Source organism: Brienomyrus brachyistius, unplaced genomic scaffold (assembly GCF_023856365.1).
Source record: "Brienomyrus brachyistius isolate T26 unplaced genomic scaffold, BBRACH_0.4 scaffold63, whole genome shotgun sequence".
NCBI classification, from domain to species: Eukaryota; Metazoa; Chordata; class Actinopteri; order Osteoglossiformes; family Mormyridae; genus Brienomyrus; species Brienomyrus brachyistius.
In genome coordinates, this window is record NW_026042338.1 from 779,733 (window position 1) to 807,182 (window position 27,450).

The window sequence follows — 27,450 nt, forward strand, 5'->3', positions numbered from 1 at the left end:
AAGTGTATATATGTATGTATAGAGTGACCTAAAGAGAAAGACGGCGATATGTCCTAGTTCATGGTGAATAACGTGTTGTGTGAACTTATTTTTCCATTTATAAATCCTCTATTATTGTTAGTCTTCTCCCGATTTTCTTACCGCTGCACCGACAGTTTGACGTGCCAACAGCATTACTTGTTACAAGTAAGGTTATTTTAATTTAAGTCTATATTCTTGGTCGCGTTCTCCCCATGTCGTCGTGGGGTTTCCTCCGGGTACTTGCTAAATTGCCCGTAGGAGTGCATGTGTGAGTGAATGGTGTGTGAGTGTGCCCTGCAATGGGCTGGCCCCCCCATCCTCGATTTTTCCCTGCCTCGTACCCATTGCTTCCGGGATAGGCAACCGAGTAGGATAAGCGGTTTGGAAAATGGATGGATGGATTCTTGGTCATAGAAAAATATTAAAAATTGAAGAAAATGCAGCGTTTCTGAGGTTTAAACATATTGAACATAATACATATTTACAATATTTGAAATGGGAAAATTGATTGAGGTCACGCACTTTTCAGGTCAGGAACTAAGTTCGTGAGCCGAGGTATGACTGTATATTGAAATATGTTTGTGTAAAATTCAGTATATTGTTTGGACTATATTTAAATTTTATGTGCAGGTTAGTTAGTGTCATATGCAGGGTTGCCAACCCTCACTCAAGATGTCTTGTAGTCAATCTGTTTTGTTCCATTATAAACCTAAAATTAGCTCCATCAAAAGTGTTGGGGTAGTCTGCAAACCCTCCAGACTATTTACAAGGTAGTAAGACCTATGGAGATGAATGTGCAGACTTGTCTGGAATTGAGAATCTCACGCCAGCCAGCTGACCAATGATAGCAGCTCTGCCTGTGCAGTAATGCGGTTGTTGATTGGGAAGGTGTGGGTCAGTGCAGAAGTGTAGTCCACATGTCAGGAGTGACTGACAGCTCCATTGCATTGCCTGTATGTTGTTTTTCCTCATTCAGAATCAGACGAATGGAGAAAGCTGTTTGCTGGAGCGACGACAGATACTGGGCAACTTGGGACAAGTGGGGAGAGGTGATTGACTGGGGAGATGAGAAAGAGCTGTGCTCCCCAGCAGAATCACCTTCTGACCAGGCTGACAGTTCCACTGAGTCACATTCCCGAAGGCGAATTGCCAAGGCAGTTAGCTGGACGGATGATGCTTATTGGGCAGCCTGGGACAAGTGGGAAGAGATCATCTGCTGGGGTGATGAAGAGGAGTGCTCCCAAGTAACTCCACCCACTAGCCAGCTTGGGAGGGATAAGGGGATAGATGTACATGGGTTGGAGGCTTTTGTGATAAATAACAGGACAATCTCCATAAAGCCTGTAGACAACCATCAAGACAGTCTGAAGATAGGAGCTGTGCTGGTAGACCTCTGCCAGTTTGATCTCGAATATTTAGATCAAAGTAAATTTAATTTCGAAATTGTACAAGTACAAATTGGAGAAGTTGAAGTGGAGGAGACTAGAGAAAAGTCTTTTGAAAAAGCATTTGAACTGGAAATTGTGGATGTGGCAGTAGAAGTTGTAAACAGTAAATTCCAGCTGAATGCTATAAATTTGGATATTGTTGAAACTAAGGTGGACAAATTATTATTGGAAGAACTGATCGTTGGCGATTTAGAAGCAGGCAATGTGAAGGTGTCAGTATCAAATGGCAATGTGGTGAAGGTACCCTTAAGGTACCCTTCACCACAGAGGAACAGAAGGACCAGGCAACCTTAGACCATACTCTCTGGTGGTTGACTCGTGGCAACTGGACTTGTCTCTGAAAGTTAGAAACGTTTCGCTGCTCATCCAAGCAGCTTCTTCAGACTGAGGGAGGTAGTAAGTGTCCACATATTTATCCTCCTGGGTAAGTAGTATAAGGGGGCTCGTTGAATGAAACAAAGTGGGGGGGGGGGGAGTTGCGGGTAGATGTAACCAGTCCCTCCTACTCCAGTAGAGTGGGTCGTTAAGGGTGGTCCACCTGGTGGAGGTGTGAATTGGGTCTGTTTTTTTCCTGGGAATTATTTTTGTTTTGGCAAATGATGAGAGGGCCGCAGGTTAAATTGGAGACAGGTTGTGCCTAATGCCTCTACCTCTGTTGAGGGAGGGGTTGTGTATTTGCACATGCAAAGCTGCTTGGACGAGCGGTGAAACGTTTCTACCTTTCAGAGAGGTACAATGTCTTTGGATGTCTTTTGTCTTGTGCAGTCTGGGAGTTGACTGAATGCTGGGGTGGGGGTAGCTTTCCCTTTGTAGTGGGGTCCGGTGGGGCGCCTTGGGCTCTGTGGGGCCTGGTGGTGCTGCTGCCTTGGGCCCCGGTCTGGATGGGCCTGGGCCCCCCTCCCTGGATGGATTTCGGGGAACGGGGAGTGCCTATGGGGGTCAGCGGGGGAGCTGGCTCCGGGGGGGGAGGTATTTTGCCCCCCCCCCCATTCCTTTCCTCCCCATCCCTAAATGCTTCCCTCCTCCCGCTCCATCACACCACCACACATGTAGGGCTTTGAGGTGTAGGTGCGTTGCTGGGATGCAGGGTAGGTATTCCTCCTCTGTCCCCTCGCGACCACCTGTACCTCATTCATACACTACAACGTAGACACTCTCATTACTTACTCTCTCATGACACATACATTTAGGGCGTTGGGGATGGACACACAGAATGGCATCCAGAGGGCGGTCTGTTCATTCAGCCTTACCTCTGGTGCCAGGGCCCACATCTCAATTTTAATCACACATAGACATTGAGGGCTCTGGGGAGAGGCCGAGCTAACACCAGCTGTTGGTCGGCAGGGGGTGGTTAGTGCCATGCCCTTCACCTGTTTTAAAAGCACTTTAGAACAACACATACCAACACCACATCTGAGCGGGCGAAGGGGGGCATGGGGTCTTTTCACACCCCCGTTCCCTGTTCGCCATTTGGGGCTGAGAGGAAGAGCTGGTCGGGGTCTGGGCTGGTGGGCTTCTCGGCTACTGCGGGGTCCGGGGTGATCTTCTGGTCTCCTCGCCAGAGGAAAAATAGGGGTCCACATAGAGTATATATGGGGAGTAAGAGTATGTGTACAGCGTTCATTTCTGTGTGTCTAAATGTTGGGTGAATGTGTAAATATTTGTTTATGTCTGCATGAGGGTGGGAACGTATGCTTGTATATGTGTGTGCCTGTTTGTCTATACACACGTGTCAGGTTGGGTCCTAGACTCCACCTGAAATAACATCTCGGGCACAATAAAGTGGTCCTCCGCAGAGGGGGGGTGGTGGAGGGAAAAAAAAAAAAAAAGCTTGTGACCCACCGACCGATTTCTTATTTGATTACTGTTGTTCCTTGTCTTGTTTTTGACCCCTCGTGGTCTGCTTTTGTTTTTATTAGTGTCTCTAGTGTTTATCCCCTTTCCTCCTTTGAATCCCTGAGTGAGTCGTCCACTCTCTGTTTCTGCTTGCTCCATGACACGCTGTCGCTCTCAATCCGCCCTGGACCTGTGACAGTATTTCTGTTTTTGCTTTTGTTTGGACGTACTGAGTTTAGGATTCCTAGCTTAGAAGGAAATGTTTAGCCTGTCATGTGTAACGTTGTTAAATGCGCTGATATCAGTGTTATGTCACAGTACCAGAATCTTAAAATGGTACATTTTGTTTTCTTTTTGTTTTCTTGCAATTACTACATACAAATGTTTAATGTTTTGCTGACATTTAATTAGAAAATAAATGCATTTATGCTTTAAATGATCTTTTTGTTGTCTTCAATCATTTCAACAGGTGAAAATGACCTGAAATCAATGAGTTTGAACACTGGACACTACATTCCGTGTTTGTGTATAAAGTCATGTTTAGCGTACATGCGAGTTCATTCGTATCCTTTTCCCCAGAGACAAAAAGTAGGCTAGGCTAATGGGAAAAAAACACACAAATATATAGACCTAATGTCAGTGTATTATTCATGAGGTTTTGTAATATCTGAGACCAAATTAAACTTAATCTGTGTATTTAATGGATTTATGTGCTATTGCTACTGGTTTAATTGGTAAATAGGCCTTTTTCCAAGCAATTGAATATTTAAATGGGAATGTTTTACGTTATTGATTTAGCTTTAATCATGAAGTACCAAGCCTGATATCAATCCATGTCTAATGTGACATATTCAGGACATGCAAAGTCTATACACATAGGCACAGACTATGGCTGGGATTCGTGTGGCCTACCCTGCAGATGGGAGGCCAACACTGCATGGTATATATTCTTTAAATTTATTTAATATTAGTTACATAATTACTCATATAGACCATGTTAATACTTAATAGTGCATGTAAAGAAAATTATACTCTCATTTGACATTAATGTGTGGAGTGCATGTAAGTATGGAATATCCATCCATTGGCTGTAGCACTTATCCTATTCAAGGTCAAAGCCAGAAGCTATGGATGCAAGACTGGGACAACAGGAGCTGACCCTGACAGGAAGCTCATCTCATAATGATATTTCCCACACCGTGCTACTTCTTGCAGAGCTTTGCTGGGGTAGGTGGTGTGGCTATCATACCAGCCGGCGACGCATCCAGTTAGGATGCTCTTGATGACACAGTCATAAAGTGTCCTGAGGATAAGGGGACTTGTGCCACACCTTTTAGCTCGTCGGAGGTAGAAGGGCCGCTGCTATGCATTTAAATTTTTCCCAATATGATAAATGTAGCGTGGAAAAAGTAACCATATCAGTTTACATGGGCTTCTACAGGGGGTTAAGTATCCATCCATCCATTTTCTGAAGCCACTTAATTCCAACTGGGGTTTCCTGGGGACTGGAACCTATCCCAAGAACACTGGGCACAAGTGGGAACCAACCCTGGGGAATCACCAACACACCACAGGGTGCAAACACAACTACAGGACCAATTTAGACTCACCATTCAACCCCTCTTGAATGCTTTTGGACCGTGGGAGGAAACTACAGCGCCTGGTGAAAACTCAGACAAACAGAGGGAGAGCGTGCAAACTCCACGCAGAAAGGACTTGGGATTGAACACAGGACCTTCTTGCTGTAAGGCAGCAGGGCAAACCACTGCGCCACCATGCTGCCCCCGTGTTAAGTATGATAAGTAATATGACAAATGTCATAGCTTAGCTATAGATATGCATAAAATGTACGGAAAGACGATATAAACATCTTGTTACTGGTTCATAATCATAGTGAGAATATCTTACTGTTATGCAAACGTTAGTGCTTCCTTTGTTTCTGATTTGTGTCTTCAGGATCTCCAGGGCAGCTTGTGGACAAACAGGAGGTGACGCCTATGAAAGGAGACACTGTCAGTATTCAGTGTCACTATACTGACATTTACATTGACATGATGTGGTGTAGGATGGGCAGGGGCTCCTGTGTAGAGAATTCTGGGAGTTTGGATGGGAGGCCTGTGGAGCTCAGTGATGAAAGAGTTAATAAAGTGCTCAGCGTCACAATGAGGCGACTGGAGAGGAAGGACACGGGCTGGTACCTGTGTGTAGCAGAAAACCTGCAGACACTCCTTCCTATTAAAGTCAATGCACAACCACACACAGCACTGAATGTAAGTAATTAATTAAAATATGTGAGTCGTTTATACTCTATTAGAAATAAATAAAGGCTAAATGGATCCCAAATCTTTCCCTCGTGAAGGAAGTTGGCGCATTTTTTTGGGAAGAATCTGTTTGGGGGAGGGGGCGTGCACTGTACTCACTGGGGTATTACCAACAAGCACCAGGGTGAACAAAATACTCAGCTAAAGTCAGAGCAAAGCTAAAAAGAATGAAATTAAGCAGTTTTAGCTGACTTTAGCGGACATTCTTATAATAAACTCATTTCTTACGGGTATTATACTTGATATATGAAGTATGTTAACACTTGGCCTAGATTTGTGATCTTTCATTCCTCTGAATCCTTTGCTCATCCCGATTCAAATTCATCCATTGCCGTTAATTTCCTTATTGGATTTTCTGTCATTCTGAATTTTTCAAAAAACCTACTTATTTTGCACAGGCCAAAAATTTTGTCCAATCTTCTGCTTTGTAATTTGGCACCCTGACAGAGGCCTATCCAAAATACTGGCTCACCAAATTTCTGTATTACTGTAGCAACACCATCAGGTCAAATTTCAAGATATGTTTCTGCATGTAAATTCTGAATTCTTAAACCTGGGATTATGATCTTTGGTGTGTTTAAAGCCATGGCTTGTCTAACTTCGATTGCACTCATTAATTAAGTCTGTCATATTGTCATTTTGAATTTTTCTGAAAAAAAAGTTTTTTGGAAACCTAGGCTGTTGATCAAATCATCATCAAATTTGGGGTGCATCATCTAGAAGGGATTGTGACCAAAAGTTACTAAAAGTCAGATGCTATGGCCACTATCATCCAATGAATTTGATAACAAAGCCACTGAACAGGATGTGTGGCCATATCTCAACAAAACTTTGATTGGATAAAATTGATTTGGTGACTGGACTTGGGGCCCAATTCTGAGGAATAAGAACAAAAATAGTGTCATTCCACCACTAGGTGGTGTTGCAATAAGTAAACATGCCTTGGGGCTAATAACTGTTGAATGGATTGACCTGGGGGGGGCGGCATGGTGGTGCAGTGGTCAGCACTGTTGCCTCACACCTCTGGGACCCGGGTTCGAGTCTCCACCTGGGTTACGTGTGTGTGGAGTTTGCATGTTCTCCCCATGTCGTCGTGGGGTTTCCTCCAGGTACTCCAGTTTCCTCCCACAGCCCAAATACATGCTGAGCCTAATTGGACTTGCTAAATTGCCCGTAGGTGTGTGTGTGAGAGTGAATGGTGTGTCAGTGTGCCCTGCTATGGGCTGGCCCCCCATCTTGGGTTGTTCCCAGCCTCGTGCCCATTGCTTCTGGGATAGGCTCCGGACCCCCCACGACCCAGTAGGATAAGCGGTTTAGAAAATGGATGGATGGATGGTATTCCCTGGCCTTCAGGGAATACTTTTGGTTTTAGCACTGTTCCCCTGTCGCTGCAGGTACTTTGGCATGCAAGCCAACAACTCATAAACCGTTCAACGAATCCTTTTCAGACTTTGTACAGGTATTGGTGAGGAACTAGAACTGATTTAATTTTGAAACAGTCCCTAAATGGAAGCAGCGCCACATAGTGATAATGAAAAAAGCAGCAGTTTTGATGCTTGACCCTGCTAAGACCATAATTCAATAACCGTTTGATGGATCTTTTTCAGTCTTTGCAGAGGCATTATAGGGGGCTGGAATGGAATGGATGATAAAATTTTGAAACAGCTCGCCAGCAAATTGAAGTAGCAGTGATAGTAAGAAAAGAGGGCAGCTTTTACACTTGATCCCATTAAGATGGTAACTTGAACGGTCCATTGCAGAGGGTATTTATGGGTGGTTTAATGAAACTGAGTAAATTGCCCACTGGAGGGCGGACCCATGTAACTCTAGTGCTCAGCCAGGGCCCTATGGGTAGAGGCCGACCACGAGGCCTGACCCCAGGGCAGGACCCTGTTAACCCTAATCCAGGCAAAGTTACAGGGTCCTCTCTGTTTCTCTTCATAGGGGTCTTTGCAGACATCCAGACATGAGCTTGTTTTGCTCAGTGAGTAACACCATGGCCCCACAATTACGGAGCTGTGAGTTCAGTTCTGACCCTGACAAAAAATCAGTATAATGTTGCAAGTTTTCTGTGTTCACTAGTTTCCATCAACAGACGAACTGTGTGAACTGTGACTGTGTGTATACTACTCTGGGTACCTTGGGTCCTGTTGTAAGCTCCCAGCACAGCAGTTCCCTGTACTGGAGAAGCAGTAATGGAATATGAATGGGAATCTACAGTAGATGTACTGTTTACAGTGAAATGTAGTTCAGAAAAAGAGAGAATGTCAACCTTGAGAGGATCACTTACCTCAGCAGTGACATTCATGTCTCTCGTGCCTCTTCCTATCATGTCAGTAGATGGATTGGGAGAGCATGGGGGTCATGTAGTCGCTGGAATGGGGTCTGTGGCACTCCTGATATTTTTGTAAGACGGTGAAGGTCTCCTGGTGCTCCTTATTTTGCTGTGTGGCTGCTAGACATGGACGTTATCCAGTGACCAGAAATGAAGACTGGACTCCTTTGGTACTGTGTCTCTTCGGAGAATCCTTGGGTACCACTGGTTTGACTTCATGTCAAATGAGTGGTTGCTCAGGGAGTCCCGCATGAGTCAGGTTACCTTCATTGTAAGTGTCAGGTACAGCACTATGACCATGTGGCATGATTCCCTGAGGTTGATCCAGCTCGCAGGGTCCCTAATACCCTATTCCAGTGCAATCTCCCCAACCTGACCTGACCTGATCTGAAATTAAAGTATTGGTCCAAGCTGTAGGTTTACTGACAGACCACTGTAAGTCCTTATCAATGAAGTGTACCATTCTATCAAGACTGAGGATAATAAGTAATATAAATCAAGTGCTATAATAGTACCCTCAAACAGTGATCCTCCTTTATTGGTCTGTAACATACAATATTGCCTGCCCAAGAGCCCACTGCAGCAGGCTCGCAGGAAATATGAAAGAGCTTTGTGGGTGGAGATGTGATCTTTCCACATGATTTCAAGTGAAAACATGAAAAGTCATCTTTAAAACGAAGGCTTTCGCTATTGCAAATGTCACACTATTTAAAGTCTCAGGAAGTCTAGGGGAAGCACAAATATATAGTGCATATAGCTGTGTCTCACATAAAAAGGTTGTGCATACTCTGCTCATATTGAAAATCAAAATCAAAATGGAGTAACACTCAGCCATGAATTTTTAATTTTAGTATGAGCCCATATAGTTAAGTCTTGACTGTTTACACGTAAACACTTAAAAAAGATATAGCTGAGGTCCTGGATTCAGTCTCCTGCATTTTCTCTCTAACCCCCTCAAAGAATTTCTTGCAGGGATTAATTCAGTATGTTTTAACAACATATAAAAAGACCAGATGAGTTAGGAGCAACACTTTACTCGAGGGGGCACAAATAATGTAGTAGTACATCCATCAATCTGTTTTCCAAACCGCTTATCCTACTGGTTCACGAGGGGTCCGGAGCTTATCCCGGAATCAATGGGCATGAGGCAGGGAACAACCCAGGATGAGGGGCCAGCTCGTCGCAGGGCACACTCACACACCATTCACGCTCACACACACACCTGCGGGCAATTTAGCAACTCCAGTTAGCCTCAGCATGTTTTTGGACTGTGGGGGGAAACCCCACGACGACATGGGGAGAACATGCAAACTCCACACACATGTGACCCAGGCGGAGACTCGAACCCGGGTCCCAGAGGTGTGAGGCAACAGAGCTAACCAGTGCACCTGTCAGAGTTCGCTGGTTAAAGCGGGTAGTGCGCACAGGCTGACAAGCGGGCAGGAAGCAGGCGGAGTACGAGGAAAACGGGGATTTATTCGGGATCGGGACGGAGCAGACAGCACTAAGACTAACTAACATCAATGACAGACCAGAAACTAAGGTAAGTCATGGACTAAAACAGACGAGACTGGGCGAAAATAAGTGGACACAGCTGGGTAAGATCAGGGAAGCACACGTGGGTAATCAGGGGGCGTGGCACACACGAGGATCGTACGAGCCGGGCATGACAGCACCACCATGCCGCCCCTGAAGTAGTACACTCTTACTTAATTCATTAATTAACCAGAAAGTATTAGTTATATACTGATCCCACGTTTGTTCATTCTTAATCATAACAGTTACTGTATTTGTTCATCATTTGTACTTGAGTAGTTACTGAGTTATTACTGAGTAATGTATATTTGAATAATATAAAATATACATGTGCTATAAATCAACAAACCATTGTCCTTTCCTTTTATCCACTGCAGGGCTGCAGGACGCAGCATACAGAGGAAATGCCTTGGGTGGGATGGTAGCCCGGATCAGGGCTCACATACTGGCTCACATGCGGGCAATGAAGAAGTAGCACTTCACGTGTACGGGAGAAAAACAGCAGCCAGAGGAATCCTATGCAATCTCAGTGAAAATAAACTCCCCAGACCCAGGACTGGGGCAGGAATTGCAGGATTCTCCTCTAGCATTTATTTTGGCATACTGTATTTATTGCTATTATCCTTGGTACATGTTTATATTTGCCAATAATTGAAATTGAAATAAACATGATTATTATTCATCCATCCTCGATCACACATATCCTGGAGACGAGGGCCTGGAGCTTATCCCAGGTAGCATAGGACACAATGGTATACTTTTGGATGGGATGCCAGTCCATTGCAGGGAATGCACTCACTCACACACTGTGGGCAATTTAGAGATGACAGTCTATTATTATTAGGATATGTTAGGTTGAAGAAACTGTTATTAATCATTTGTTATCATTTCTGTATAATCAGGAATGACTGTAAATATGTATATACATTATTTTGTTTTCCTCTAGCCTCGTACTTTATATTATATTAATAATAGCATTCCCACCTTAGCAAAACCAGAACTTTCTCTTCTTGCTCTCACTTCCCTATTTTGCGAGACCCCTGCGCCTCCCACTGACTATACATAAAGGAGCCAAGGGGAACCACCCTTTGTAGCACATTCTGCTGAGAGTGTGGGTACCCTTGCGCAAGTAAAACTTTAAGTGTGTTGTCTCGTAATTCATAGTGTGTGCAGAGTTGGGGTGGAAAGCCTGACGCTTTCTCCAACATATAATTTGGTCCTTCGAGCCGGATCCGAGGACACCTGACGACATCGCCAGCGCGCCGAGAGGAGCGACACTGAAGCCTGCCGGCAGCCACTCGGAGACGGGTGCAAGAAAGACCTGAGACGTGAATTCGTCATCAGGCCGGTGGTTAGAACTGCGCTCGACGTTGGTGATGTCTGACGGACCTCGGTGATGGGACACAAGCACACGGGATAGGTGAGACAACAAGGTTATTCAGCGAAATAACTTGACGTGGTGGAATTGTGGTCAATTGACGTGGGTTAGGCTTAGCCGTAATTAAGCGGGTTAGGCTTAGCCGTAATTAAGCGGGTTAGGCTTAGCCGTAATTAAGTGAGTTAGGCTTAGCCGTAATTAAGCGGGTTAGGCTTAGCCGTAATTAAGCGGGTTAGGCTTAGCCCTAATTTAGCGGGTTAGGCTTAGCCGTAATTAAGCGGGTTAGGCTTAGCCGTAATTAAGCGGGTTAGGCTTAGCCGTAATTAAGCGAAGTATGAACGTACATGTACTGTCTGAATGACTGGATTAAGACTATTATAGAAGCTTAGAGTTGCTTCTGTCAGTCCATTTCTTATTTTGCCTGGTGGGAAAGAAGTACTGGTGATTGAGGGACCAAGGACGGGTTTCATCCCTGAAAACCGATACCGCTGCGCGAACAGCGTGCAGTATGGGAAAATGGGAAAGAATCAGAGTAAGAAGATTGAATTAGAGGGAGATGAGAAGTTCATGGAAGGATATAAACCAGGTTCAGGACAAATAAGTAATCGGAGGTGGAGGAAAAAACATGGATTTGAAGGGAAACTCCACACTTCAGATATCTTAAAATTACAAGGAAATTTAAAACTAGAAATGTTACAAACCTTGAAGAAAGGAAAATTGGAGAAAAGGAAGAAAGAATATAAGTATTCAGATAATTGGTTGGAACAAAGTAAGTTAAGAGATGTACGTAGAAAGCAGAAAAAGGATGATAGAAAGGATAAATTAACTGCAGCCGCTCTAGTCACTTTAGATGATGAGACGGTGGCCAAAATAAAACATAGAGAAAATAGACCACCAACACCACCACTATTGCCTGCCCCCATGCAACCCGTAGATAGAAGGGAAATAAAACAACCATCAGCTACGGGCACAATACCAAAGAAGCCATCAGCTCTTCCTTCTTCCCCCATTATAACTAGGAGTAGAGATCCTACGTTATACCCTGTGCGCGATCTAGCTACTGCTAAGGTTCGATGGCATCCGCGAAATGAAGGCATTGATATTGATAGTGAAGAGGAAGAAATAGAATTACAATGCCCCCTAGTGGAGGTGGCAAACCCTAATAGAGAGCCAGATGGAGGACCTGAAACAATGTTAGTCTATAGACCATGGACAGCTGAAGATAGAACGGCAGCATTAAAGGGAATACCTCCTGTTGATGAAGAAATGTTACAAATTTTGGACAGCAATATTGGAACTACAGAGCAGTTTCCACCTGAATGGTAGAGAAATGTTCCAATGTTTAAGACAGCTGTTCAATCATAAATGGGGAAGAGTAGCAGGAGACTTTACTGGTCATGGACCAGACAATCAACCACTTGCACATAATTCACAAGCTCTGCAACAGAGTATGCAGCAATTACATGGAAGGATAGAGACAGTGTTTATGAGACGAGCAGATTATGGCAGAATTGCACAATGCAAGCAAAAAGATGGAGAAGAGCCAGAGGATTTTATGGATAGGATGAGAGTGGTGTTTAGAGGGAATTCAGGAATTCCTCATAATGAGGAAAATGGAGGAGTTTATCAGCAACAGTTAAAACGTGCGTTCATCACAGGGCTAAAACCTGAACTGAAGAGATACATAGATAAACACTGGGTACATCAGAATACTGGTTCAGTACAGCAAGCCCTAGAATATGCCCAACACGCCCATACAGCACAAAAACAGAAATCAGACGCAGTGTTTGCTGCTAATGATACTGTTGCAATAATACATATGAATCCTCCGGGGAGGGGAGGGTTCAGAGGAAGGTCACGAGGCCGAGGAAGGGGGAGAGGTGCTTTTAGGAGCAATCAGCGAAATTTATTACAGCAAGATAACACTTGCTGGACATGCGGAAAACTTGGGCACTTAGCTAGGCAATGTAGAACCAAGTTTATAAACAACCCAAATTCCACAGAGAATCAATGACAATTAGCCTGTGAACTATCAAAAGAGCCAGATAAGCTGCAAAAACAGGATGAGACAGAAGAGATAGATTTGCAAGCAGTTTGCCAACTGCTAGCACTAAAACAACTTGAAGAACTACCAAAACGAAGGCTTATTATAAATGGGAAAATATATGAGTGCCTATGTGATACCGGAGCCTGTAGAACAGTGTTAACCACTAGCCCTCCAAGGGTCACCTTTTCTTCGTCCTCCATAAATATCCGAACTGCAGGAGGCCAAGCTGAAAGTCATCAATTGACAAATCCAGTTAGCATAAAAGATGAGGAAACAGAGTTAGAATGTCACGCCCAAGTGCTAATAAGCCATTCATGTCCAGTCAATCTGTTAGGAAGGGATCTTATGATACAAATGGGTATTAGTGTGATTGCAACACCCACTGGCATGAAGGCTATAGTAGAAAAGCAAACTTTCGTGATACATGGCATGTCAGCTCCACAGTATTATTGGTCCCTAGATCTGGGGGGGACAGCACAGACACGTGAAATATTGAGAAAAACTAGAGAAAAGCAGTCCCCTAAACAAACCCAGTTCATGCCTGGTGATGCCTTACACGTCACTATGTGGTACAAAGGCACCCTAGGACCAGATTATGCCTATGACAAAACGTTTCATGCCCTTCAAGACACTTGTATCACCTTACAACATATATATGTTAACTCCACTACTGGCTTTTCTGCTGCTTCAGTCATCTTATCTAATAAACAACAGGCTGTGTTCAGAGGGGAAACACCACACGTATCTCTATCAAAACCACCTCAGATGCAGTGGAGGGACGTAGAGATGTTCTTACGAGATTCCATGCACAGTTACAATGACTACCAACCCGTACCTGGCTCCTTTTGGAGCTATGACAAAAAACACAATGTGTGGCGGTTTCCTTTGGGATGGAGAGTTCAAACCACTCTCACCACACACTTGCAGGACCCAACCTGACAAATTTTTCCAACCCTGGAGGAGGGATCATGTCCAGATCTAGATCGCCTCCCGGAAGGGTTGTGGTCGTCCTCCCCCACTGATGTAGGACTGGTAAAGGGGTTCCCACCTTACAAAGTAATTGTGAAATCAGAACACCGCCCGGTAGTTAGACAATACCCGTTAAAACCTGAAGCAGAGAAAGGTATAGCCCCTGTAGTGCAGGATATGTTGGCATCAGGAATATTGCGAGAGGCTCCTGAGGCCACTTGCAATACTCCTATATTCCCCGTCCAGAAGGGACATACAGGGAAATGGCGCATGGTGCAGGATTTAAGACCAGTAAATGAAATAGTACAACATGCTGCACCAGATGTGCCTAATCCACACCTTTTGTTAAATTCCTTGTCCCCTGACAAGAAGTATTTTTCAGTAGTGGATCTGAGTAATGCCTTTTTCTCAGTACCACTACATCCTGATTCACAACACTTATTTGGTTTCACTTATAAAGGACATAAATACACATACACTAGACTCCCTCAAGGGTTTTCAGAAAGTCCACATGTATATACAATGGCACTACGCTATTCAATGAGTTCCTGTAAAATACCATCCCATAGTCAAGTGCTATTGTATGTAGATGATATATTAATTGCTTCAGATACAAAACAGCATTGCAAAGAAGCCACACTGTTAGTGTTACAGCATTTGTATGATACAGGACATAAAGCATCAAAACAAAAATTACAGTATTGCAGAGAGGAAGTTATATATCTTGGACATAAACTCTCCCAACAAGGGCGATCATTATTAGAAACTAGAAAACAGGCAATACAAGAGGCACCAAAGCCAAAGACTAAACAGCAAATGATGTCCTTCTTAGGACTTTGCAATTATTGCAGGGAATGGTTACCTGATTATGCTGCACTCGTTCAACCTTTACAAACCCTGATTTATGGGAAGGACATGGCACTGAAAGATAAAATTCAGTGGACAAAAGAAGGAGAATTGGCATTCACAAACTTAAAAATGATGTTACAAACTAATGTGACACTTGCTCTGCCAGATTATCAACAACCATTTACCCTATGTGTTGATGCAAATCAAGGGTATATGAAGGCAGTATTAACACAGCCATTCGGTGCAAAAGAGAGGCCATTAGCGTTCTATTCTAAACGATTAGATGCAGTGGCAGCTGGTTTTCCGCAGTGTTTGCAGGCATGTGCAGCTGCTGCAGAAGCAGTGAAATTATCAGCAGAATTAGTGTTGTGTCACCCACTCACTTTGAAGGTGCCACATTCAGTTTCTTTAGTTTTACTGCAGACGCCACTGCCATTCCTCACACATGTTAGACATCTGACCCTAGTCTCACTCCTGCTTTCACAGTCAAACATCACGATACAGCGATGTGGTCCTCTCAACCCTAGCACCCTTCTTCCGACAGCGGAAGATGGAGAGCCACATTCGTGCAAAGCAGTTGTGGAAGAACAAACCAAACCAAGAGCAGATATTTTACAGACCCCAATACCAGATTCAACGGTTGTTTTTGTAGATGGATCAGCATCAAAAAATGACATGGGGAAGAACAAGGTCGGATATGCTGTAGTTACATCTACTGAAGTGTTGGAGGCCAATGCACTCCCCCCTGCTTGTTCAGCACAAGCGGCTGAACTCTATGCTGTAATTAGGGCATGTGAGCTCTTCAAAAACAAGCCACTTACAATATACACTGATAGTCAATATGTGTTTGGAGCTGTTCATCACCATGCAAGAGTGTGGAAAAATAGAGGATTCAAGACATCGCAAGGAACATCTTTAACTCATACGAACCTATTACTCAGGTTGTTAGATGTTGTGCAATTACCAAACTGCCTTGCGATATGCAAATGTAAGGCACACCAAACTGATGCTTCCGCAATAGCTAAAGGAAACAGTTTTGCGGACATGACGGCAAAAAGTGCTGCACAAAAACAACCTGCCTTAAATGTTACAGATGTCTTGTTGATAGATAGTGATGTACTATGTGATGCACAGACTCATGCACCTAAAACAGAAATACAGAGCTGGATTAAGAGAGGAGCAATACAACAAGGGAAAACTTATTATATGAATGACAAGCCCATCCTACCAAAAAATTTATACAAGACAGCTGCCTTAGTGAGCCATGGAAACACCCATGTCTCAACAGGAGGGATGGTACATATTATTCAACAATACTTTTATACTATAAATTTTTCTGATTATGCAAAACAATTTTGTCGAGCGTGCTTAATTTGCTGTAAACACAATGCACAAGGCAACATAAGGCCAAAACGTGGCCAGTTTCCCGCAGCTGAGTATCCATTTCAAATTGTACATATGGATTTCATTGAATTATCTTGGTCACAAGGGAAGAAGTACTGTCTAGTCGTTATAGACACCTTTTCTAAGTGGGTAGAAATATACCCTGTAAAACACTGTGATGCAATGACCGTTGCAAAATGTTTGGTAGGCCATTATTTCCCTACCTATGGCATACCTCATATTATAAGATCGGACAATGGGACTCATTTTGTGAATCAAACCATGTCCCTTTGCTCACAAGCACTCGGGTTTACGATCAAAAATCATTGTGCTTATCACCCCCAGAGCGCAGGCTTAGTGGAGAGAACTAACGGCACCATTAAAACAAGGCTCAGAAAGACAGTGGAAGAGACAAAAAGACCGTGGCCAGAATGTTTGTCTCTAGTAAAATTATGGATGAGAATAACTCCCACTCCTGCAGGATTGACACCATTTGAAATAGTGTATGGTAGACCATTTCCCTTAGCAACCGAAATGAGTGATATAGGAAAAGCAGACAGAGAAAATACGTTAGCCGATTGGATGCGTAAGCTATTATCATCACAACAAAAACATAACCCCAGTAGTCTGCCAGTAAATTCTGTTTCTGTTCAACAGGATAATCTGCAGCCAGGAGATTGGATCCTGGTCAAGGTCCTGTTGCGAAAGGATTGGAGCACGCCTCGGTGGGACGGACCCTATCAAGTCCTGCTCACAACACCAACAGCGGTGAAGATAGCAGAGCGACCTTCCTGGATACATAAGAGTCACTGTAAGCCCATCAAGCCCGTATCAGAGACCTCTGTACCTTCGGAGTAGCAGTGGAAGTCCGCTACAAAGGCGCAGCAATCAATAGGATACTGACGTCTCAACCCGGTGAAGAAAACAGCTGATCTGCACTCCATTTAGAATGGCTCTGATTGGGTGGGGATGTGGTAAGGTAACTCTCGGTGTAATTCTCTTTATGGGAATTGTTGGTCTACTTCTGCACTCACCAGAGCAGGTGTTTCGCCCACCTAGATGGACACATGACGGCTCCCACCTGAGACCTATCTCCACAAATGAGACCCATCCTTTCCTACAAAACTACTGGTACCGTTATGTTTATGATTCAGCAAAGAAAGACAATTTAACTAATTGTTATGTCTGTACCCACATGCCATCTCATGCCGACGGATTAACTATATATGGGAAACCTATGAATAAGTCACAAGCAAAGTGTGCTGCCTCTTTTGCAGGTGTAGGCTATCAGCATGATAATATAAAAATAAATGATACAGATCCATATACTGCTGGTTTGGATAATGGCGTATGTGCACAGCAGTTTTGGATCGATTTTGCTATAAAAGTGTCAAATATATCCTTACCTTTATCTGTCCACCTGAACATGGACCCTAAAACATTTAATCACTCAATGTGTTATGACCAAATGAACGGCACCCATCATATGGGGAACACCACCAACTGTGCCCAAATACTAGTACACGGAGAAGGTGCCCCGGTAAACATAAGTGGATTTAGTAATGGCACCTACTGGGTGCAAGGAGTAGCTTGGTTATGTGGACCCCGCGCATATTTCGTTTTGCCCTATAACTGGTATGGTGTGTGCGCTCCAATCTTTGTGTCAGACCATACTTTCCTGGTGTCACTGTCGTCTACACCAGCGAACCGCAGGCGCCGGTTCATCATAACTACAGCTTCTCTCCGTCCTCATGACAGTGTCTGGGGTTCAGATGTTCCCCAGGAGTTCAAACATTGGTCTACAGACCAGAAAGTATTAATGTCTCTTTTTCCCTGGGTAGGAACAGCAAAGAATACGTTACAATTAGAAACTATTGATTATCGTTTGGGGCTGTTCATAAATAACTCCATCATAATAAATGAGCAACAGAATGGTGAGATAGATGCTATTAAACAGATGGTCATTCAGAATAGAATGGTTTTAGACATACTTACTGCTGCACAAGGTGGTGTGTGCGTGCTTTTAAATAATACCTGCTGTACATATATTCCCGATAATGTGCACTCACCCAACATGACTACAGCCTTGGACCGTCTGCGAGACCTTCAAAAGATCATGACCTTAGACCCTCATGCTGGCCCCTCATGGTTGAATTGGTTTCTTACTGGGTCCTGGTGGCAGTTACTGCTAAAGTTCTCACTCCCCATTCTTGTTACATTATTATTTGTATGTTGTTGTTTCATTTGTATTATACCCTGCCTCCGTTCCATGATACAACATACTTTTAGTTCTGTTTTTCTGCTATACACTGCAGAAGAACGAATGGATTTACTAACCTTGTCTAGCCCTCTTAATAATGATGATGATGTGATCTGAATGACGGTTGTGCTGAAAGTGTTTTTGCAATTTGTACAATACTGATGCTTCTGATCATACTGTCATGATAAACAGGAGGGACTGTTAGGTTGAAGAAACTGTTAGTAATCATTTGTTATCATTTCTGTATAATCAGCAATGAGTGTAAATATGTATATACATTATTTTGTTTTCCTTTACCTTCATACTTTAGATTATATTAGTTTACAAGTATCCTGAGCACGTGTTTAAATAGTTGTCCACCTGAGTAAAACCAGAACTTCTTCTTACTCTCACAGTCTTTTCTTTGTTCTCACTCCAAGACCCCTGCCCCCCATTGACTATAAATAAAGGTGCCAAGGGGAACCACCCTTTGTAACACATTCCTTTGTAGCCTAGCATGCAGAGAGTGTGGTTACCCTTGTGCAAGTAAAACTCTAAGTGTGTTGTCTCGTAATTAATGGTGTGTACAGAGTTGGAGTGGAAAGCCTGTCGCTTTCTCCAAAATATACTGTATTGTAGTTTGGTCCTGTGTGCAGAGTTGGAGTGGAAAGCCTGACGCTTTCTCCAACAGTGCAGAAATTAACATTCGTAAGTCCTTCTCTTGTTTGTCCCTCCACATAAGTTATGGGGTCTGCTGTCATATGCTGGCTGTGGAAAAATAATACCTACTTTTGTTTCTAGTAGAATAGATTACTGTAATGCCCTCTTCTCTGGTCAGCCTAAGAAATCTATTTCACATCTACAACGGACCCAGAATGCCGCTGGCGGAGTGTTAACACGCACCGGTCACAGGGATCACATCTACAACGGGCCCAGGATGCCGCTGGCGGAGTGTTAACACGCACCAGTCACAGGGATCACATCTACAACGGGCCCAGAATGGCGCTGGCGGAGTGTTAACACGCACCAGTCACAGGGATCACATCTACAACGGGCCCAGAATGCCGCTGGCGGAGTGTTAACACGCACCAGTCACAGGGATCACATCTACAACGGGCCCAGAATGCCGCTGGCGGAGTGTTAACACGCACCAGTCACAGGGATCACATCTACAACGGGCCCAGAATGCCGCTGGCGGAGTGTTAACACGCACCGGTCACAGGGATCACATCTACAACGGGCCCAGGATGCCGCTGGCGGAGTGTTAACACGCACCGGTCACAGGGATCACATCTACAACGGGCCCAGGATGCCGCTGGCGGAGTGTTAACACGCACCAGTCACAGGGATCACATCTACAACGGGCTCAAAATGCCGCTGGCGGAGTGTTAACACGCACCAGTCACAGGGATCACATCTACAACGGGCTCAGAGTGCCGCTGGCGGAGTGTTAACACGCACCAGTCACAGGGATCACATCTACAACGGGCTCAGAGTGCCACTGGCGGAGTGTTAACACGCACCAGTCACAGGGATCACATCTACAACGGGCTCAGAATGCCGCTGGCGGAGTGTTAACACGCACCAGTCACAGGGATCACATCTACAACGGGCCCAGAATGCCGCTGGCGCAGTGTTAACACGCACCAGTCACAGGGATCACATCTACAACGGGCTCAGAATGCCGCTGGCGGAGTGTTAACATGCACCAGTCACAGGGATCACATCTACAACGGGCTCAGAATGCCGCTGGCGGAGTGTTAACACGCACCAGTCACAGGGATCACATCTACAACGGGCCCAGGATGCCGCTGGCGGAGTGTTAACACGCACTAGTCACAGGGATCACATCTACAACGGGCCCAGAATGCCGCTGGCGGAGTGTTAACACGCACAAGTCACAGGGATCACATCTACAATGGGCCCAGAATGCTATTGGTGGAGTGTTAACACGCACCAGGCACAGGGATCACATCACACCTGCTCTCACATCCCTGCACTGGCTTCCTCTGGCTTCTAGGATTGATTTTAAAGTTTATTTGCTAATTTGTAAATATTTACAAATACAAATACTCTGTCCTGCCTCAGTAAGATGACTGTAAGGTATGTCCCAGGCAGATCAGTCAGATCAATTTACTGATTATTCCTAAAACCCGGCTGGGGAGGGGGGGGGGGCAGCTTTTAGTCACTATGGGCCCAAACTCTCTCCCAGAAAACCTGAGAGCTACTGAATGTCTCAGTACTTTCAAAACTACGCTGAAAACGCATCTTTTCACCACCGCATATAATAATCTACGATAATCAGTTTTATTATTTTATGCATTTATTATTATCAGTAATTGTGGGGGGGTCGCTCCGCCCAGAGTTGGGAAGCTCAAAATTCCCACCAGAAAGCTGCACTTGAATGACTGACATTCTGGCTGCTGACTCAGAGATAGAAGTTGGTGATGTGACAATACTGAACTTATAAGAATGGCGAACGCATGGTTACTGCAAGGGACAATGCTTGTGAAATTCTGTGCAATGTTTCTTTTTAACTGCTTCAGAATCTTAGGCTAGAAAGCTGAACTGAAAGCAAATCATGAATCCTTCTGTTTTGTGTGTAGCCTAAGCACGTTTCCCCAGCAAAGACGATAATCGCCGATTAGTCACTGTCAGATATCTATACCGGGATACTTGTCTGATTACACTCATTACCTATAATATCGTCATATCACCCAGACGTAATTGGTGATTTGACATGTTCCAAGGTATAACAATACAGGGAGAAAAAGGATTTTACTCATGGGATCAGGAATCCAAGTGCCAGTTGCTGCTGCATTAGCTGCTGGGAATGTTCACATCTCCTCCTTTCAGTGATACGTGTCGAGTGTAGGGACACCTGGCAGAAAGATGGCTAAGGACTGCACTGGAAGCACTGGTCTGACTGTTATGGGAGGGTTCACGTCCATCTTGCTGTTGATGTGTTCCTATATATTCCTGTATATTCTGTGATTTTTGGCTGTAGCTTCCACTTAATGTTTTTACCTCTAGTTTTGAGCAAAGGTGCACTGACTCACAATTAGTGATCATGTGACTACAGCAGATTGTCAGGACGCACAGAACACTCTGCAGACTATAATTCATTTGAAGTGTAAGCTGTGCTGCTAAGTATACTGAAAACAAATGCTTATTGTAATGCCTTGTATTTTACTAATGTGTAGGATGTGTATATGTCTGTGTCTTAAAGTGTTTTCTGTTTCAGGCTGAACAGCTGTGATCTCATAAATAAACACTGTAAAGTGCTGTCTTCAGCTCTAAGATCAAACTCTTCCCCCCTGAGAGAGCTGGACCTGAGTGACAATAACCTGGAGGATTCAGGAGTGAAGCTGCTCTCTGCTGCACTGGGGGATTTACACTGTAAACTGGAGATATTGAGGTCAGTATTAATGGGTTTTCTACACTCTAAACTGGAGATACTGAGGTCAGTACTGCTGGGTATTCCACACCGCAAACTGGAGATACTGAGGCCAGTATTACTGGATATTCTACACTGTAAACTGGGGATACTGAGGCCAGTATTGTGGGGTATTCCACACCGCTAACTGGAGATACTGAGGCCAGTATTACTGTGTATTCCACACTATAAAGAGGAGACAGTGAGCAATTAGCTAAGGGAAAGAGAGGAGGGGTCCTGCCTTGTCTTAGACACTAAACTGTAATTCTTGAATTATTTATTAAAGCATCACATTTATTTAATAATAATAATGGTGAGGTGATATTATTTATTGGGGAGTTTCTGTCTCTTTCTCTGCAGGCTGTCAGGCTGTAGAGTCACAGAAGAAGGCTGTTCTTCCCTGGCTTCAGCTCTGAAGTTAAACCCCTCACACCTGAGAGAGCTGGATCTGAGCTACAATCACCCAGGAGACTCAGGAGTGAAGCTCCTCTCTGCTCTACTGGAGGATCCCAGCTGTAAACTGGAGAAGCTGCAGTGAGTACAGAATATGCATTTTGCACAAAAGTAACTGGACACCAAGAAAACCCACAATGCCTTTCAGCAGTTGCATAATAAACAAACACAAGCAGCTTCTGTTTTCTTCTCCTACTTCCTTATATCCCACAATCTTATCAGCCCTCAATCCATACTAGAAATAATTAAGCAGTGAAGCAGGAATCATCCATTCAACGATATAATCCATGCAAAGCATTTGTGTTGGTTAGCAAAGTTAATGACACTGTTACAGTTAAACATGCTGAGTTTAACGTGTTATGGACAAAAAAATAATGGACACCAAACAGAATCAAAATCCATCCATCCATCCATTTTCCAAACCGCTTATCCTACTGGGTCGCGGGGGTTCCGGAGCCTATCCCAGAAACAATGGGCACGAGGCAGGGAACAACCCAGGATGGGGGGCCAGCCCATTGCAGGGCACACTCACACACCATTCACTCACGCATGTACTCCTATGGGCAATTTAGCAATTCCAATTAGCCTCCAATTTTTGGACTGTGGGGGGAAACCGGAGTACCCGGAAGAAACCCCACGACGACATGGGGAGAACATGCAAACTCCACACACGTGTGACCCAGGCAGAGACTCGAACCCGGGTCCCAGAGGTGTGAGGCAACAGTGCTAACCACTGCACCACCATGCTGCCCCCCAGAATCAGAATGATTGTTAAAATGATTTTTAGTAATTTAATTGTTTTCTGAAAATCCAATATGTCATGGTCCTTATTCTCTTCAATTGAATACAGTGCTGCAGTGTAAAAAGTGGATTTAAAATTGTTTAATTTTTTTAAGGGTATACCGATGTGAACTCACAGAGAAATGCTGTGAGGCACTGGCTTCAGCTCTCAGATCAAACTCCTCTCCCCTGAGAGAGCTGGACCTGAGTGACAATGACCTGCAGGACTCAGGAGTGAAGCTGCTCTCTGCTGGACTGGGGGACTTACACTGTAAACTGAAGATACTGAGGTCAGTCTTACTGGGTATTCCACACTGTAAACTGGCGGTAGTGAGGTGAGTATTACTCGGTATTTCATACTGTACGCTGGGGATAATAAGGCAGAAAATAAGTAATGATTTCAAAATAAAGCAGGAGTATCTAAGTCTACTGGTTGATTGAAAAAATAACAGACTCGCTAAGTGGAATGTCGATTGGAAGATTGCATTGGAAGCTAAGAATGACATTGAAAGTATCTTCCAATATTTTATTTCCAAAAGAGCTCTCAAAGCTGAAATCACTCTTCTGTAGGATTGTATGTGTCAGGATCTGTGGTTACGCGAACAAGATCAGGGAAGCACATGTGGATAATCGGGGGCGTGGCACACACGAGGATCGGACGAGCCGGGCGTGACAGAACCCCCTCCCCCCCCCAAAGGCGCGCTCTCCGTGCGATGGACGAGACGAGACTGGGGAACCAGGACCTGGAAAACAAGAACAAAACCATTAACGAGGCACAGGGAACAGGACGGACAGACAAAACTGACACAGGGGCATAAGCCACGACAAGACTTGACAAAGGACAGGGAAGGCAGACAGACAGATAAGGAGAGGGGACATGGAGGGAACAGGTGAGACGAAAGGGCCAGGAGTGAACGGAGGGGACACTGGGGAACGAGGAGCAAAGACGGGAGGAACAAAGGGACAAGGAGCAAACACAGGAGGGACAAAGACGGGAGACCAGGGAGAGAAGGATGGGGAATAAAGGGGAGCCTGAGGGAGCCCCAGCGGGTGACGGGCAGTGGCCGAAGGGGCCACAGGCGGCCGGAGCAGGAGGGGACCTCGGAGGGGCTGAGGAGGCAGGGAGAGGGACAGACCGAGGGGCTGAGGAGGGAGTTGGAGGAAGTACCAGGGAAGGGGACGAGGGAGCTGAAGGGGGCAAGGAAGGAGGTGGAGCCGCAGCAAGCAGTGACATCCCCCGATGCGCTGGAGTGGGGGGACCCGCAGGCGACCGAGGAACCGCCGCAGGGGAGCCCGCAGGCGACAGACAAGGAGCCGGAGGAGGGAGCGAGACTGGGCGACGAGGTCTCGGAGGGGGACCCGTAGGCGACCGCCGACCCGGAGGCCCAGGACCCGAAGGCGCTCTCCGAGGCCCAGCGCAGGCGAGGGAGGGCGAGCCAGGGGGCAGGGTGGGAGGGACCCCAGTCCTGCGTCTATGTCCTCTCCACTTCCTGGACACAGACATAGGGACTTGAGGCCGGAGTCGGCCTCGCTGGGACGAGCGAAGGGACTTCACCAAGAAGGCCCCCGAGGGGTCCCATTCCAGCTCCTCCACCTCTAAGGAGGGAGGAGCGGTGATTGGATTTTCCGGGACCTCCTCGGGAACAGGAGCTGGAGGGGTTGGAGTAGGGTCATAGTCACTGGTGCAGGTGTAGGGAGCGCCCCGGGCGTAGGTGCAGGAGCTTCAGGCAGGGGGAGCGCCCCGGGCGTGGGTGCAGGAGCTGCAGGCAGAGGGAGCGCCCCGGGCGTGGGTGCGGGAGCTGCAGGCAGAGGGAGTGCCCCGGGCGTGGGTGCGGGAGCTGCAGGCAGAGGGAGCGCCCCGGGCGTGGGCGCAGGAGCCGCAGGCAGAGGCGGCTGCTCGGGCGCAGGAGCCGGGACCTCCAGCTCGGGCGGTGTAGCAGGGGCCGGGGCTCTCCGGAGCTGGATCAGCCTCCTGAGGCTCTCTGCTAATCTCTCCAGGTCGCCCTGCGGAGAGGCGGAAGAGAATGCGGCGAAGTCACACCGCAGCTGTGCGGCGAGCTGGTCCTCCTCCGGGGAGCCCTGCACGGCCGGTTCATCCATCACCCTCCAATAAAGTCCCTGGAGGGTGAAGTACTGATTAATGGTGGCCTTGGGCATAGCCGGGACCTCCAGCGGGGACTCAGCGGTTGTGGCAGGCAGAGGCGAAGGGAGCACCTCGGGCCGGGCGGCTGCAGGCGGTGGGTCCCGCGCAGGCGAGACGGGCGTGGCCCCTTTAAGGATCCAGGGCACCTGCTGGATGGAGTCTCTCACTGCGCTGACCCCTTTGTTAGCCAGTCGCTCTGGCCGGTAAAAATACCGCTCGAGGGGCAGCTGTAGCTCCGCAGTGAACCTCACCGGTTCCCGGAGCAGGAGGGGTTCCTCCTCAATCTCTGTTGGGAGTGAAGCCGCGGCGAGGTAGCAGGCTCCTAGGCTCCTCCTCCTCTGCTCTTTTCTCTTTCTTTAGTCCATCATTCTGTCAGAATCTGTGGTTACGCAGGTGATTATAAGGGCCTTATAATTGAAAATGAAAATTGATATAGTAAATGAGTCTAATGATTATTTTACATGGGTGTTCACAGTAGAGGACATGTGTCACGAGACATGCCGAACGGGTGATCGTTCAGGCAGGCGAGCGGGTAAGAAGCAGGCTAGGCAAGCTGAACACTGGAAAAACAGGGGTTTTAATCTGGATCGGGCAGGGCAGTACAGGACAGAAGCACGAACACGCACTAACATCAGTGACAGACAAGGGAAACTGGGGAGACCAGGACTTAAAACAGGACAAGACTAATCAAAGTAATCAGACACAGGTGGCAACGATCGGGAAAGAACACGTGGGTATTCAGGGGGCGTGGCACACACGAGGAGCGGACGGGCCGGGTATCACAACATGATTAACTTACCACCATTTAGTAGAAATACAGTGTCATATATAAACAATATACAGTCCCTCCACAATTATTGCCCCCCTTATAAAGATTTGTAAAAAGGGTTAGAAAAAAATCCACCTTTTGACGAAGCAGCTTCATCTCACACTGAAAAAATTTGAAAAATCTAACCTTTCATTGAAATAAATTTATTCAAAGCAAAATAAATCCATCACAAAATGATTATTTTCAAGAAAAACACATGTGCCACGATTATTGGCAGCCCTGCTTTTAATACTCTGTACAGCCTCCCTTTGCCAGTATAACAGCACTGAGTCTCCTATGACATTTTATAAGGTTGGAGAATACAGAGCAGGGCATCTGAGACCATTCCTCTTTACAGAATCTCTCCAGATCACCCAGGGTCCTCGGCCCTCTCTTGTGCACTCTCCTCTTCAGCTCAGCCCACAGGTTTTCAGTGGGGTTCAGGTCAGGGGACTGAGATGGCCATGGCAGAAGCTTGATTCTGCGGTCAGCTGTCCATTTTAATGTTTATTTGGACATGTGCTTAGGATCACCGTCCTGCTGGAAGATCCAATGAAGCCCCAGGTTTTGTTTCCTGGCAGCAGCAGCCAAATTTTGATATAAAATGTCCTGGTATTTCATGGACCCCATAGTGTCATGTACCCTAACGACGTTTCCAGGGTTTTTGGAGGAAAAACAGCTCCACAACATCACAGAACCTCCACCATATCTTACAGTTGGGATAAGGTTCATTTCATTATAGCCATCCTTCTTTTTACGCTAAACCCACCTTGAATGTTTATTGCCAAAAAGCTCCATTTTTGTTTCATGAGACCATTGAATTTGATTCCAGTTAAAGTTGCATAATGTTTTCAAACTCCTGGCACTAACATTTTAACTGACAAAAAAAGATTCTTTCTGTCATACCTGTCAAAAAATCTCTTAGCGTGAAGGGGGCGTCTGATGGTTTTTGGAGACGTGGTAACCCCAAGATTTTACTTTGTCTGGTAATTGACTAACAGTCATCCTTGGGGATTTTTTGCCTCTCTTACGATCCTCCTCACTGTATGTGGGGGCAAAATAAACTTGGGCTTTCTGTGGGGGCAGGTTTCTAACAGCTCCAGTTAATGTCCATTTTTTAATTATTGCCCTAACAGTAGAAATGGACATTTTAAGGCGAGTAGCTATTTTTTTAATCCCCATTCCCTGACTTATGAAGGTCAGCACACTTCTCCCTCATTTGGTCTGTGTGTCTCTTATCTTTCCCATGTTGATGGATGACTAAGGGAATTTGGCCTCTGTGTCTCCTCATGTTTGTACCCCAGTTACTCAGGAAGTCATGGATTACAGCTTGAAGGTTCCTATTTACTCCAGTCAACTGAAAGATATATAATTTATATGGAAAACTTCAGTTACATTGTGTTCACTATAATTTGCAGGGCTGCCAATAATCGTGGCTCATGTGTTTTTGTTAAAAATAATGATTTCT

At 45.5% G+C, this 27,450-nt stretch overlaps 2 protein-coding genes across 8 annotated transcripts in view; one reads left to right on the top strand and one right to left on the bottom strand.

Moving 5' to 3' along the window:
* LOC125725238 (uncharacterized) overlaps positions 1 to 2,118 on the top strand; it is a 110,613-nt gene extending 108,495 nt beyond the window's left edge. The window contains exon 3 of one of the 3 annotated variants that reach the window (XM_049002007.1): positions 1,680 to 2,029. In XM_049002007.1, the coding sequence (XP_048857964.1) occupies positions 1,680 to 1,763 (84 nt within the window). In that variant the 3' untranslated portion in view covers positions 1,764 to 2,029. Of the gene's footprint in view, positions 1 to 997 lie in introns of all 3 variants that reach the window. The other 2 variants (XM_049002008.1, XM_049002013.1) reach the window with 2 other exon arrangements.
* Positions 1 to 27,450, bottom strand: part of LOC125725217 (NACHT, LRR and PYD domains-containing protein 3-like) — a 457,448-nt gene that overhangs the window by 338,024 nt on the left and 91,974 nt on the right. The gene's annotated exons all lie outside the window — the stretch shown is intronic.